The sequence below is a fragment of the Colletotrichum gloeosporioides genome, assembly GCF_011800055.1.
Source record: "Colletotrichum gloeosporioides strain Lc1 chromosome Unknown consensus_36, whole genome shotgun sequence".
Taxonomy (NCBI): Eukaryota; Fungi; Ascomycota; class Sordariomycetes; order Glomerellales; family Glomerellaceae; genus Colletotrichum; species Colletotrichum gloeosporioides.
The window spans coordinates 282,467-297,682 of NW_025544681.1; the positions used below are offsets into that span (position 1 = coordinate 282,467).

The 15,216-nt window shown below is 55.8% G+C and overlaps 2 protein-coding genes across 2 annotated transcripts; one reads left to right on the top strand and one right to left on the bottom strand.

Annotated features, from left to right (window-relative positions):
• Positions 1-5,279: 5,279 nt before the first annotated feature.
• GCG54_00005998 (uncharacterized protein) lies at positions 5,280-5,555 on the bottom strand (the record flags this gene model as incomplete). Its single annotated transcript, XM_045406012.1, has 1 exon — positions 5,280-5,555. The coding sequence occupies one exon, from the start codon at positions 5,553-5,555 to the stop codon at positions 5,280-5,282; it is 276 nt and encodes a 91-aa protein (XP_045265395.1).
• An 8,028-nt stretch (positions 5,556-13,583) lies between these two features.
• GCG54_00005999 (Homeobox protein 4) lies at positions 13,584-14,939 on the top strand (the record flags this gene model as incomplete). Its single annotated transcript, XM_045406013.1, has 3 exons — positions 13,584-13,727; positions 13,781-14,618; positions 14,689-14,939. The coding sequence occupies 3 exons, from the start codon at positions 13,584-13,586 to the stop codon at positions 14,937-14,939; spliced, it is 1,233 nt and encodes a 410-aa protein (XP_045265396.1).
• Between the last annotated feature and the right edge of the window lie 277 nt (positions 14,940-15,216).

Genomic DNA, 15,216 nt, shown 5'->3' on the forward strand with positions numbered 1-15,216 from the left:
TGCGAGTGGGTGAGATTCTGACGGGCCCCTGACTTCGGCCTCAGGGGCCGGGAATCCCAAGAGGCAGAGCCCTCTTTTGACTCCCCACGAATCCTTGCCAGTCACGCCAGTCTTGCGTCCAGAGTGATGACCGCTGCTCCCCTCTTCCTGGCTAATCCTTGGAGGAGACGAGGAACATGGTGTCGGCAGAGGGTATGTTTGGATGTTAAACCTCCTAGCCACTTTGCCACTCCACTCGAACCGACCTTGTCCGATCCATCAGCGTTGGATCTGTCGTCCCCTTGCGGCTGTCAAACTTGACAGATCCCCTTTGTAATTTTGGTGGGCGGTGGGGGAGCAGGAAATCGATGTGACTCCCATCGGCTGGGGGGGGGGGTTGAAGAATGGAGCCTTCGCCGGCCAGCGAGATTTGCCGTCAAAAAAATGACTTCATAATGAGCTGAGATATCTCGTCAAAGTGTCCTCAAAGCAGCCTGCAGTGGAGTGTTAATATAGGTGGCTTTCCAATTATCTTTGCACGATTCTCCTGACTCTGCGTTGTGCGCTTGGATCTGGGCCTGGACCTCGCCTCCCTTCTGTGTAGTCTGCAGCCCTGCGGTCGATCTTTGTCAAAACCCAAGATTTCGTCCATGATTGCAGTCGGTCAACGTTACCGACGACGGACGATGAAGTCAAGCAAAACATGCTTCTGCCCCTGTGGGTGTGAGGGATGAGGAAGGTGGTGATGGCAAGATTGGAGCCGCGGCTGTCAACAAAGTCTGCTGCTCCTTCCTTTCCCCCTTGTGGGAATGCGCCCGATGTCACCGGCTGAAGAGCGCGCGGTCCTTTAGGCTTCAATCTTAGCCCAGGAACAGTATCCCCCTGCGACGCTAATGCTGACCGTTGCTGTCACTCTGAAGGTTTGCAATTGACGTGCGGAGCGAATGCGGCTGCAACGACTGACGTTGCCGACAACTCGACATTGCCGTTCCCGATTACACGAGAACTGCTCTGAATGGAACTACCGGTCGGTGGACCTCTTGATCTCCATCTGATATGTCTGTGTCACTGTCAGGACCCAGACGGGCCAGGGCGGTACTGTATCCAGCACGGCCGTCCCAACCGGCTGTGTTACTTAATAGGGAGCAGCTTGCGCGACGCGATACACAGGGCCGTGACAAGGGTTACCACTGCCGCCTTAAGATCCGATCTGGAGCTCCAGAAGGGGAAGACATTGTCACCGCCGTCACTTGTACCTCGCGAGCGACGGACGTGGTCGTAAAGTATCCACTGAATTCCTAGAGCTATGGGATGGTCGGACAAGATGATTTGTCTTGATTGCATGTAGGGAGTCGAATATGGAATAAGGCTCATTTGGGTGATTGCAGCTCGTACGACGTGTCTGGATACCTTTTGAGAGCACCTGTCACGGCCCCGGTGATGACCTGGCGTGCGGCGAGTCCCGCCTGGCTGGGGGGCATTGGTGTCGTCTGTGTATAACGTCGGGCCAGGGCTTGTCAGATCTTCCAACCACCGAGATTGGGTTGTTCTCGAAGAATGCATCCACCAATGACGAGTCAAGTTGATGAACCGTCAGATTAGCAAAGGTGTTTCCGAGTCTCCGACCTGTCCGAGCTTGATGATGTGGTGATGAGTTATGCAGTAGACAAGACCTGGATCACAACCAGAACCCCCAGCTGGAGGAGTGACCTGGCGCGTTGTGGTGAGTCGACGACCCGTCATGGAGGCCCGACTATCATCGACCTGCATGTCCTGTGGGACGTCGGCCAAGGCCTGCATATGAGAAAGCAAACTCTGTTGATCATTGATCATGCCAGAACGCGCTGCATCTCGCGGCACGCCGCTAGAAAAGGACCTGTAAAAAGCAATTCTATCGGTCTTGCTCGCCGAACCCAAGGGTGAGCGAGGTACCCTGATCATGCCCTTCAAAGAGATTACCTGCGGACTTGTCAGCTTTGGGAATTAGAGGACGGGGCGTTGGCCGTTCAATGAATCAATCGTTGATGGCTGACCCAGCTTTGTGGTCCAAAGATACGGAACCTAGCATGGCCAAGATGCAAATTCTCTGGACGGTGGCATTCTCCGTTGAACACAAAAGAAATGCCTAACAGCTTGGATAGGGGTGCATGGGTGATTCCTTCGTGTCAGGTATCTCGTTGGCTGTTTGCTGAGAGTTTCCTGGGCCTGGACTGAGGAGCTCCTGTGTCATCGGGGAGAATGAGGCCCGGTAACAGGCTACAACACGAGTGCTGGTGACACGCTGCTGCACACCTTGCGGTTGCACAATGGTCCGTCCGTTTGAGGAATCGTTGATGTGAAAACCCGTTGAATTGGTTTCTGAAGCCCGGGCGGGCTGAAATGGAGAGTGCATCGGGGACCCATGACACCTCCGTGCCCTGGGAAACCCAGGTGGCCTGGGTACCACAGACATACGTCTTCGTATGACCTTTTGCTTGCGCCTTCGCCATCGCAAGCAACGGGTCTAGGTTCCTCGAAAACCCATCGAGGCAAAAGTACCGGCCGGAGACTCAACTCAATTTGAGTGGGCGGGTCATCATGGCCGTAACATGAGGTGCCAGGTCGGCGGAGTGCGGCTCACCCACATTTTGACAGGCGATGGGAAGATTGCGACTGCACGATCGATGCGGATAATCTGGCCGTGATTAACTGGCGCGGCTCTCTATCCCTTGGATCTTCAGGGTGGTCGATGGCGGTTGGTCTCTCCACGCAATAAGTATGCTGGATACGGTCCCCGGCCTTTCTACGCAGTAAAGGACCAAATCCCCGGAATTGTCAGCCAACCCACCAGTTCAAGAATCCTGGAGTTTGACAAGGCATTGGTGGCAGAAATTCTCTCCTGCTGGATGCGGCTTCGCGGCTGTCCCCCCACGCCTCAGCAGTGCCTGCGGCAAGTCGCACAGCTTTGCGTATGAAGACCGATGTTTTCCAATCATTTGCATACCACAAATGGGCTCGTGTTGAGGCGTCCCATCACCTGACCTTGGAACGGTTCACCGGTTCGGGGTGTTTCGGTAGTGAAGGACGGAGCCGGATCCGAGTCGAATCGAAACGTGGAGCAGCAAGATAACTGGGTCGGTGGCACCTAAGGAACCCTTGAAAGACCCCAGTTGGCGGGCTCTGCCGTCTCATCAATGGGAAGTCGTGCCCCTGCCTGCCCTGGTCTTCACAATGGAGATCCATTTGAATGGGAACCCTCACGACGGGTAATCTTTGCTTAGTTGGGTGATTTTTGCGAATGTGATCCCTGCACATGCGGATGGGTGGGCCACCCAGCGATCTGGCAGACTGGACAGGCCTGGCATTCATCGAGAAAACGAGTCCCATTTCTTTTTTTTTCCATACTTCGTGGAGCTGCGTGGAGCTGTCAAACGTACGATGCCATGTGTTGGTGCGCAATAACCTGGAGTTCGAATCCCCACCGCAGCGATCCTGTCGTCGCCCTTTTGCAATGTAGGCCGGACATGCCGCTCAGCAGATAGATGCCAGCCAGCACGTATTTTCGAAAACGGTCGGCGAAAACGCACGGCGAGCACAATATTGTGCGCCATCCGCCGACATAACGATACGCAGCATCTGAGATACAATGCAAACAGATGAAGGGAGGCTGCAGCCAGTCGATCAAGTCTTCTGAAACATGAGGCGTTCAGGCGAACAGACGCTCCCACGCGATGTTTGTGTGTCTGTTCGGCCGGACTAGTTGACGGAGCTTCTATTTCTGTCGACCTGGTGGAAGATAAACAATAACAATAATTAATCAAGCCATGTTGGCGCTGTTGGTTAAGGTTTCTGGATGAACGTTCCTGACAGCAACCTGAAGCTTCGGAGGATGCTCTAGAGCCGGTGGACGACGAATAACGTGAAGAACTCTCGGAAGCGGTTCGGAGCCTCTCTTTTGTGGCACAAGGTATTTTTAGGGTTGCATCGTCGAGCGCGATATCCCTTGTCGCTGGTGGAGATCCAGGACACTGACGGAGCTGGACCGTGTTGGTATGACAAGGCAGCCTCCACAGCAGCTCGAACTCCCCTATTTGACCCTTGGGCTTTGACGAGCGGAGGTGGAAGATGCCGCCCGAGAGACAGAACCCAGGCGGGCATCGTAGACGGGAGACAACGGTGGTGACATGCAAGTTGACGGCGGTGACTTGGGTCGGAACAATATGCAGCGTCGGATGGGAAGCAAGATCGATTTGTGAACGACAGGCGGTTGTGATCGCGCATGCTGCTGTTGGCGTCTGCAGTGGCGCGCGATGCGATTCAAAATGCAGCTGCCGCGAGGGCCGCTGCGTCAGCGAGGCGAGCAGGCTGAGGGGATTCGGACGTGGTCCATAGAGACATCAGTGACGGCTTATGCAGTCTGCTCAACTTGACCGCAGCAGCAGGGCCAATCAGGCTGGAGAAGCGGCCGGGATGGGCGGACACACAGGCAAGCAATTTGGGGCCGTCAGTCGGCCAGGACGACGACTCGATTGGCATGATCGTCCTGTCCGTTCTGCAGGAGGGCATGTGCTCGGGCGCACAGGGCAGCGGGAGGGCATTGTACAGTGCGCTTGTGCCTGCGGCTGGTGGATGTGATTGATTGACGGATTGATGATTGGTACTCCGCCGTGACGAAGACGGGTGCCGGGATCGCTCGGTGGCTGAGGCTCTGGAAGATTGGTCGAACTGTTCCAGCAAGATGACAGGAACTTGAAGATCCAAGGCGGTGTCCGGGGAGTATGATAGGCAGTATGAGGTTTAGCAGTTAGATTGGCCTTCCCCTGAGACGTCGTAGAAGATCCATGGACGTCTTCTCGACTCGGGGCTCGGTCCCCAGCTCCTAATCATTATCGGCCCTTGTGTGTGTCAACGCGCAGCCCGTGGCGTCCAATCTCTGGACAGGTTCTACAGAATATCTGACCGGCCGATCTATTCCTTTCGTCAACGACGACGACGACGGCGAGGTGGGAAGAAGATGCTCCTTCGAGTGCCCTTCGCCTTTCTTTCGTGGAGACCAGGGAACAAGGATGGAGAGATTGAGAGAGGCAGCCTTGGGCGGGGGCTAGAAAGCTTGAGAACTCGGGCTGGCCCAAATTCGAAACGGCACTGAACAGTCGGTCAGCTCTGTGCGGTGAACCGGAAGCCAGCCGCGATTGACCGGTTGACGATGGCTGGAGGGAAGGATGTGCGTGGTGTGCACGCGCGTGCGTAAGGTATGTGTGTTTGTGTAGCGGAGACTCGCCCGTCTGTCAAGCAAGCTCGACAAGACGACAAGATAGCAGTTAGGGTCGGGTCGAGTCCAGGCCAGGGCGGGTCAGGGCCGTCGAGGTATCCGTACCCGCACAAGATGACGAGGGTTTGGCAAGGTCAGGGTCAAGGTGTAAGTACATACGAGTGCGAGCGAGCATCTCGTTCTTGGTAGGTATTCGTACATGCCTGTGCGTGGCGGCGGCGTCGAGACTCGAGAGTGTAGTTGTCGTGGGTAGTTGTCCAGGGCCGGGACCGGGACCGGGACCAGGAGCAGGAGGAGGAGTAGATTCTGGGCGCATGTGCATCATGTTTGCTGCGTCGGTCTATCACATCTCATATCGGGAGAGACGATGTTGTTGGCGGATATTCGCAGCAGTTGTCAAGTCCAAGTCTCTGGCACCGGCACCCGGTGAAGGGCAGGAGGGAGGGGCGGGTNAGTTGTCAAGTCCAAGTCTCTGGCACCGGCACCCGGTGAAGGGCAGGAGGGAGGGGCGGGTGTGGAGGGCCAGCAAATGGGAGGCTTGGATCGGAAAAGGCTTCTCCGCCGCATCTCTTTGCTGGGGCGGCAGGGCCAATGGGAAGAGCCGACTGGCGGGAGTTGTCTCCCACTTCAGACCGAGAGGCAGGCGTGAGGCTGCAGCATGTCCAGGGCAGGAGCTCTTTCCATGGATGCATGAGGAGCTGGCACTTTGCTCTCGCTTGTGGCTTGCAGGCAAACGATTCAATCAATCCAATTCAAGTCAAGACAAATGCACAGTGGAGTCGGTCTGCTTACGCTGCTCCGTGCATGCCCATGTCATGCCTTGAGCAGCTAGGTAGTTTTTTATTTCTTTCTATTTTCCCCCCTTGGCGTGATAGCTGACGCCCTCGTCACTTTAGAGAGCAGTGACCAGAGAGACATTATCCGTAGCCGTTACCTTAATATTCTGCAGTAGGTAAGGTAAGGGACTTTGGTGAGGTGATGAGCGACTGACTGGCCAATCACAGCAAGTCTCGTCAGTTGCTCCGACGGCACTTCAAGTAAAATTGCGCTTCTATTTTCTCCCCCTATCCGCCGCCGCAAAGCCATCGGGAGACGCCCGGGTGCCAAGTGACGTCTGGCGCGGGCCCCATGACGGACGACAGACGGCGTGCGGGACTGTCCAGGCTTGATCGCATCCCAGCTGTGTCAGGCTGCTGGGGCCGCTGTCGTTGGCTTGGTTGGCTTCGTGGGCGGTCCAGTCCATGCCCGTGGAGGAAAATGCAAAGATTGAAGGCATCGCCAGACTGGTGCTAGCCTCGTCGACCTTGTCTGCTTGTGTCTTGGTTGATTCCAGTCTTGGGAGTTGGGGGAGTCTGGCTATTTTTGGGCGGGGCAGGAGGAAAGAGCACACTCAACGGGGAAAGGCGGCTGGGCGGTGTCGTTGTTGGTGATGGTGGAAGCGTTTTGGCAAGTGCAGGTGCGACAATAGCAGCAAGTGCAGACCACACCTTCCTTTAGTTGTAGCCAGTCTTGGAAGCACTAGATAGTTGCAGAGACACTTGGTGGCTCTTTCCCCTCCAATTTGCGCATCTCCGTACACGCCCAGAAAGCCCAATCTTGGGTACCTACCTTACCTAGGTAAAGTAACAGCAACACTTTCATTGTAAGCCCGTAGGTCGTCAACAAAAATCTTGCCCGCATATCCACCTCACCCAATCGCGCTACCGACCACCAACCAACCTTGCTCATCGGGACGCACATCTGGGGTTGATGCCCGTCGCAGTCCTCGACGGACGGGTGCAGATGCCATCTAATCACCTCGCATTTCGATCTGGTTTGAGCTGCATCTAATACCACGCGGCATGTCTCTGACCGTCTGTCTGGCTACCTGACTGGCTGCTGTCTGCACCGTTTGCCAGATGCCAGCCACCAACTAACCGGTCAGTGGGCAAGAGACAGTTGCAGTGCAGCGACTTGCCTTTGCGTCTGTCTTGCTTGTCTACATTGACAATACCTTAGGTTACCTGTTATGCTGCTTGGCCTTGACCTCGGGCACACAGGCGCCAGCACGAGGCCGGGCTCGAGCATTGCATCGCAGCGTATCAAAGCACCCGCGTCCCTACCTTACCTACGCCTAACACGCACCACACATCACGCATCTCGCACCACGCATCACGCATCATCACCCAACCCTTGCCAGTTCACTCAACCACCCCCAAGCAAGCCACAAGCCCCCATGCCCACGGCTGACCCGGTGGCGATGGCGACGGCGATGGCCCTGGGGCCACCACCACAGCGACCTTCCGATGCAGATGGCCACCGGTACAGTGCACCCCCGAGATCGATACAGACGCTTGGCTGTGAGATCTAGGAAGGCAACCAAGTCGCAGCCTCCCGTCAGCTCATCATCAACAGAAGCATTCGGTAGCCAATCCCAGTCAACCATGGCAAACATTATCTTGTCTCCCTCCGAACGCCATAGACTTCAACCGCTATTCCCTTCCGATAGCAAGAGTCTGATTGGAGGACCAGACACTCTTGGTACCAGCCATCCAGCCAGCAGCAGCCTACCGGGGCACGTCGAAAACCAACTGCGAGTCCAAGTGTCTACGTACCCGCCACCATTACCGTCGTCAGTCTTACGCACATCACCAGGCAGACTTCCGGACCCGCCCCGGTCTGTTGTGTACATACTCCAGACCAGGATCGAGAGACTTGGACGTACTCACTTGGGCTGCACACTTGGGCTGCACACTTGGGCCACGCGCAAGCAGCAAACCTTCTCTGGCTTCGGGGCTGGAGACTTGGGACAGACCAAAGATCGCCTGTCTAGCACAGATCCCGCGCGAACGTGCTCTGTTACTCGGAACTCTGCTGCGCTTGACTTCTTCGCCTGAAGACTAGCCGTGTTAGCCGCCAGCATGGCCCCAGGTGCCCTACGGTGCGCTGTCAGACCAACCTTGGCTTCCCTACGGCTCCAAACTAAGAGTTGAGGGGTGGAAAAAACTGCTCTGCACACCAACACCACAATACATCTGCAAGACCAACCGTTGGTTGGGAGCGTCTTCAGCTTGTCCCGACACACGGACTGGTGACCTGGTAGCAAGGGCCGCTCTAAGCACTGGAAGAGGCCGTCGTACTGCCGGAGGAATCGGTACCTGCAGTGGCTCGACAGTCCGGCTGATTGCTACCTGCCTACCTACCACCCTACCTACCTGAGCGTTCTGGCCAGCCCGTTGTCATACTGGCTGTTGCTAAGCTGCAGGGCGGTCCAGCGCAGCAGAGCCTAGCGACTGGTAACCCGAATGACGCGAGTTGGTTCAAGGTTTGCAGATGTGACAAGATCGGCTTCGCACTGCTCTCCTACCTCACCTTACTTTATCAAACAAAACAACATTGACAAGGGGAGGCCTCGATGGGAGTCCACAACGCCGCCTGGACCAGAAAGCGGTCGGGCTGCAGCATTTTCGACAGCAGCAGCATTCTGTCAGCCAGTCAGCGGCCGCCGTACTCGAGGCTACTGGTAATCGAAACTGTCGACCCAAAGCGAGGGCACCAGCGTACGTGCAGTCGCTGCACGCTGTGCCTTTGGCGTGTCCCAGCAGCGGTTTCCAACTACGGGGTACCATAGTAGCTGCGACGTCCCAAATCGACGAGCAAAAGAAGACGCCCTCTCCTTGCTACTACGCACTCACACCAGCAAACCTCAGATGTCAAACTCGCGATACCACCGTGGCCCCTGACGGGTCCTCCATCAGTCAGCACCCGGGCTTCCGTCTCTCCTTGTCTCCTTCCCACCCTCCTTTGTGTGATGTATGATGTGCACGCCGTTCCCCGGAACCCCAACTCAACTTCCTTGGGGCGCAGCAACTTGAGGCGAGACTTGACAAGGAGCCCATCATGACAGATCCTGAGGAGCCAATCGCAATCAAGGCTGGCGTTTGACAACCTGAGCAATCCCATCTTGGTTCCGATCGACCTCAGATCAACCGTACCGCATACTGCCCCGAGCGACCAATCGCAATTATCGTTTCCCTAGATCTCGTCACGAACCTTCCAGTCTTTGGACCTGTCATGCACACACCTTGACCTGTTTCTGGGACCTGTCAAAGAATGGCGAGCAGAAGAATTATCGTGGGACCCCAGACAATGCTTTTCGAAGCAAGGATTCGCCACGGCCACCAGGGCAAAACATTGATGCTACTCGGAACATGCCACTTCCTTTCAGCCACAGGCCCAATCAATTGTGGTGCCGACCGGGGGCCACAGGATCACCGCGGTAGATCTGCGTTTTTGACAGCTCTCCCTCGCGCGGGCGGCTTCGGCTCCGGAGCGCGCTTGCCTGTGTTCCCTTGCGACGGACAACGAGAGAAGAGGCACTCGGCCCCTCCCTGGAACTCCCTGGAGTTGAGGCTTGCCTGTTAGGGCGCGCCTCCCATCTCCCCTCATTAGCCATGATTCCCCAAAATAAGCACGTCTACCCAAAGTTGAAACGGTAGTCACCAAAGTCATGGCCAGAATGCCCTTAGTTCAGGCGACTGACTCGGCGGTTCTTCCGGCTGTGAAAGACTGCTGCTCGTTGACGAGATGGCTGTCGAATAAAGCATCCCGCCATCTCGGGAGCTGACAAAAAACGGGAGCCGCATGACATCGGGTACCTCGATGCTTTGCGGGGATGGAAGGGTGTTGGCGGGAAAGGGGAGGGACGAGGGGACAAAGGTTACATATGTCAAAGTTTGATCATCACCAATCGCAGAGCAGCAACTCTGCTCAAATGGACACCAGCCTTCGTTTTGAATCAAGGCCTGCAAACACTTCCAGATAAGGCAAATGTCAGAACGATCCGATAACCAGACGTATGGCCCGTCAATGGTGGGAGCCGCAACGCACTGCATGCATCGCGCGCAACTCAACTCGTGTTCCAAAACACTCGGACGGAAGAAAAGCATCCAATGATGGTTGACGTTTCAGTCTACATCGATTGTCCTTGGGTCGAAGTGCCATGCCCTTTTTTTGTCGATGTTGACAAGCACAGCCTCCGCCATCGAAGGTCGTGGTCGAAGCCTCAGAAGGACGTTCGACGCCTAGGAGGAGCTCCCAACCAGCCAACCCTCGGACTTTGTACGGTTAGGAGGTTGTTGTTTTGAGCACGTCACAGACGTCAGCTGCAACCGGGCGACTGACGGGTGGCTTGAGAGGCGACAAGAGGAAGGCAACAAGCAGAAGCAGAAAAAAAAAAGGAAGAATGCCATTACTCTCCCAGTTTCTTGTCAGAAACAAAGTTGTTCGGCTCCGGTTCTTCAACCCAAGGCTTGGGACGGACGTCTGAATCGCGTTGTCTGCCCTCTCACTCGTCAGCGGTCTCGCGCGGCAATGTCAAATACTTGCAGGCCTGTAACGCTCGCGGACCTTATCCAGGTATTGACTGCGCAAATCACGATACCTGAACAGCATTAGAATTGGGCTGAAGGGGGTGGGCGTGTCAGCGGCGGATGGCATAGCCGCTCTAGCGCACAACTCAACTCTGCTCTATTCGTACTTCTTCCCATCCAGGAGACTTCCGGACCCGCCTTGTTGTTTTGGGATGGCTGATGGACATCATTCGGGGGTGTGTGGATGGGATCGATGGCAGACAAGCAGGGGAGCGCCGTCACGTCAAGGCTGCCCTGGCTGGCCTTGCTGGCCCCCAGTCGCCCAGGTCCTGGCCTGGCTCTCATCCATCCGCCTAAACGTCGTCCGTCCATCCATCTACGTTATCCACGGGCACACACCGTACACACCATACGCCTACGTGCACACACTCTCTCTCACTTGCTCTCTTTCTCACACACACTCATACATTGGCGTACGGGCTCGAACCGGAACTTGAACAACCAGCAGCAAAGAATGCACCCATTGCACCGACTGTAACACACCATCGGGCTATCTTTCAACTGGGGGTCCCATTCCTGTCAACACGTCTCCAAGTCATGACATATTCGACGTACGCCCTATCAAGGTTGTCTCACTCCCTGACCATGTGCACGAAGAAGAAAACAACAGGGATTTGCAAAATCAACGGCGCCTCACCGAAGGCGAGCACGAGCGATGGATGCACTGCGTAAACATAGAAGGGGGAAAAGAACGATGGCAGAATCGAACGCCCGAGAGCAATGCTAGGCCTCATGGCTGGCTGGTGATCAGCTTCCCGAAGCCGCCACGTCCAGGGATCACGGACGTCGAATCGGCCCAGTATGAAGTTCAGGATAATTCAGGACTCTGCAAGCGTCTTCGAAAATAGATTTGAGCTCACGCGGCAGCCCGTCAAGGGCCTGAAGATTCGAGGACGCCATCGAAGGACAGGTATTCTGCCGGGCGACCGCATCGTGTTGCTGAAGATTCCATCAAGGACTGGACCTGGTCGGTTTCCTGTTCGGAACGAACCCATACGGGCATCGTTCTTGGATGCAATATGCCATGAATCCATCCCATATTGACCGCATCTCCGGCTTCCCATGTCGCGGCGGCCAATACACTACTCCTATGGGGCTCCCGTTGGGGAAATGACGGTCGAGTATCTGTATCTGCGGACACTGGCCTCTCTGTGGCCGACACCGTTACGTTGGGGGACTCGACGTGTGAACAAGGCCGCCAAGCCCGTCTGCCGTCAATTATTGTTTTTATGTCGGGTTGCACATCTTTATTTTGTCTGCTGGCTCTTGGTTGTCCCGTTTGCATATTTGACAATCCGTCAGTAACCTAGTTGGCCTTTTGGCGGCCAGAGCGTTGCAGAGGCTTGGCTTGGAAGGGTGAGGTAACTTGACGCCAGCGCGCCAGTTGCATATGTAATGGCACGTTGGATAGTCAGTCGTCGTTGGAGTAATGCAGCAGCGCCATTGAACATCTCCATACCCGCCGGCGCCCCCCTTCGGGCAATTTCATCTACATCACAACCGTCCTGGCCCGGGAGCAAGCCATCAGCAGCCCGGGGTGTAGTGTACAAAATGACCCCTGCCCACGGACACACAGCGGTTCCCTAGTGGCCCTTTTTCGTGTCACTGTTAGGCAGGCTACTGCTTCTCCCATCTTTCCACTCTGCTTCTCGCATCCTGGTCGGCCTCGTCGAACAGACCCCTAATCCATGCCCCCCTTCCCCCCCCCCCCGTGGTGCTGGACACATCCCAGTACCACCACGAGCCTAGCATATCAGTCCGTTGTCCGCCAGAGCCAGAGGGGGGGGGACGCCACTTGGGAGGTACCATCAGCATCCCAGGAGCAGGCCCTGGTGGATGTGGGTACGGACGGCGTGGTCCTGCAACCCTGGTCGAGATGGGCAATCCTCCTCTTGTTCCTCATTGACGGCTGCTTGTACCCTGATCGTCCTCCTCGCCATGCCACCCATGCCCATGCCTCGCAGCTCTGGGCTAGTTCAGGTTTAGTCTCTTCCGTCAAAACCGTCCTCCCTCCCCCACATCAGCAAAGGCTCGTTCCCAGATACATAGGTCAAGTAGCAAGGCATTAAGCATCCGTGGGCTGTGCGCTGCTGCTGCTGCTTCTCTTTCAAGTTCACACAGCTCTCACAACTCCCTTCCACGGTCCGATTCACTCAAGAACCTACTAGTTGGGGGGCTCTTTCGTCTGAGGCTGGTTCGTGTCAGTTTCAGTGTGTTCAAATCACCGTCTTAATTTGTCCAATTTGGCTCTTCGCCGGGTCCTCCTCCTCGACACTTCTCTCCCATTTCCTATTTTGGCACCACATCTGTGCGCCTCCCACCGTTAATCCACCTTCCACCAACCTACCACGCTACCTTACCTTACCTTGCCATACGCCTGCCTACCTACCTACCTTACTCTACACACCTACATACATACACACCTCTACTACACACAACACCGATACCTCCCCCAGACTCAAAGATATACAAAAGGACTGCCATCCCACCTTGCATCTGTCTCCATCATCACCGACCATCATCCCATTCGAGCTGTTTGTTGATTCAGAAGAACGGCTGGGACCACCTGACCATCACATCAGCATCCTTTTATTGCTTCTTCTTCTCCACGCCTGTCGTTGACGAGCAATACTATAACAACTGTCTATTCGACCCCGCCGCCGAAACAGAGATACACAGCTTCAACCAAGCAACAGAACATTACAGGAGCACCATCCTCGACGTGCCAACTTTTGAAATTCCTGGCTGGACCGACTTCGGTACGCTCCTCTGCAAACCGACTCTTCCGGATCTTTCTCGCTGACCGCAGCAGTCCTTGTCCGCCGTGCGGCTTCCGTTTTCGAGCCCACCATTCTTTTATTTTCCACAGGATCTAGCCTTCAGCGCTACATCCGCAACGGTCGTGTCTAGAGACCTTCGCTTTCAAGATACCACAGCACAAGATGTCTATGCTCGCCATGGCTGCTCCATCCCCCCATTCAGCATTCAAGTCCTACCCTTGGGATGGCGGCAGGTCTGCTTCCACAGACTACTCTTCGCGTCCTCGCACTGAGCCCGAGAGAATCGCCCTACCTTCCATTCGCCAGGTTTGTTAACCAAGTCTGAGAAGCACGACATTCTTGACTGACAGAGATATCAGGCCATCCCAGAACTTCACCTTCGCCTGCAACCACAGGAGGCGTCAACCACAAGGACAACGTCTTCCAACACCTCACCAACCGTTGGATATGCCGGTGTCATGACCCCTCCGGAGTACGTTCACTCGCCAAACTCGAACAAGAGGAGGAGGCTTTCTATCGATCAAGAGGAGGAGAGTGAGCGAGTTAGCCGCGTGCCGAGACTTTACGACAGCCCTGCCCGCATTCCTCAACGTCAGATCTCCCCGCCAGTCCCTTCCCGTGCTGCCACTGAGAGCTGGACCGGATCAGCGAGAACCAGCCCTTACATGTCTTCCTCCGGCATGACTTCCATGCGATCCCCTGCCATGGAGGTTAACGAACGCTCTGAGATCCGCCCCACGCTTCCCAGCCTGCCGCCCATGAACTTTTCCGAGCGGGAGTCCATCCCCATGCAGCGTGTCCGTGGTCACTCCCAGGACGAGTTCCAGCCGATCCGTCCCTCGATGGGCATGCCCCCTGCCCCCATGATGGAGGCAGCTCCCGCCTACCGCACCAGCGGTTACGCCTACGGATACCACCATCCCAGCCGAGTCCAGTCTCTGTCTCTCGGTGCCATCCACCCGTTCGACCGCACGCCTTTCTCTGCTGCCGGCTATGGCCACTATCCTGAATTCATGCGCATTGGAGAGCTTGGCGCCATGGGGATGCACGGTGACAGCAAGCAACGCAAGCGCCGCGGCAACCTGCCCAAGGAGACGACTGACAAGCTGCGTGCGTGGTTTGTGGCCCACCTGCACCACCCGTACCCTACCGAGGATGAGAAGCAGGAGCTTATGCGTCAGACTGGATTGCAGATGAGTAAGTTTACGCTTTCCGAAACCGTTAGACTCTCTTTGGGGCCAAACGCTAATTTTTTTGCCTCCAACAGACCAAATCTCCAACTGGTTCATCAACGCGCGGCGCCGGCAGCTGCCCACCATGATCAGCAACGCCCGTGCTGAGTCCGACGCCATGTCCAGCCGCAGCGGCGAGAGCAAGATCCTGCCGTCGACAGAGCGCGCCGACTACGATGATGGCAAGCGCTCCAGCGTTCCTCTCAGCGACGGCGAGGCCTTTGACGAGGACCTCGAGAGCCTGAAGCAACGGCGCTCGGCGCACATCAAGAGGGGGAGCATCTAGAAGAACGCCTCGCATCATCATGCACCAAAGAGAGACAAAGAAAAACACAAAAATTCCAAACAACGCAACAAAAGAATTCATACCAGACCAATCATCTTTTAACGACGAACTACGATGGGGACCTGACGCAAGGCAAAAAACACAAAACGGCACCAGGGGAACACACACTAATACTTCATGAGCTCTGTATAAAAATACCACGGGAGGGGGGCGCGCGCCAGCAAAACCAATGCTTTTGTCGCCCACCTCGTTTCTATTTTCTATGTCGACTGTATCT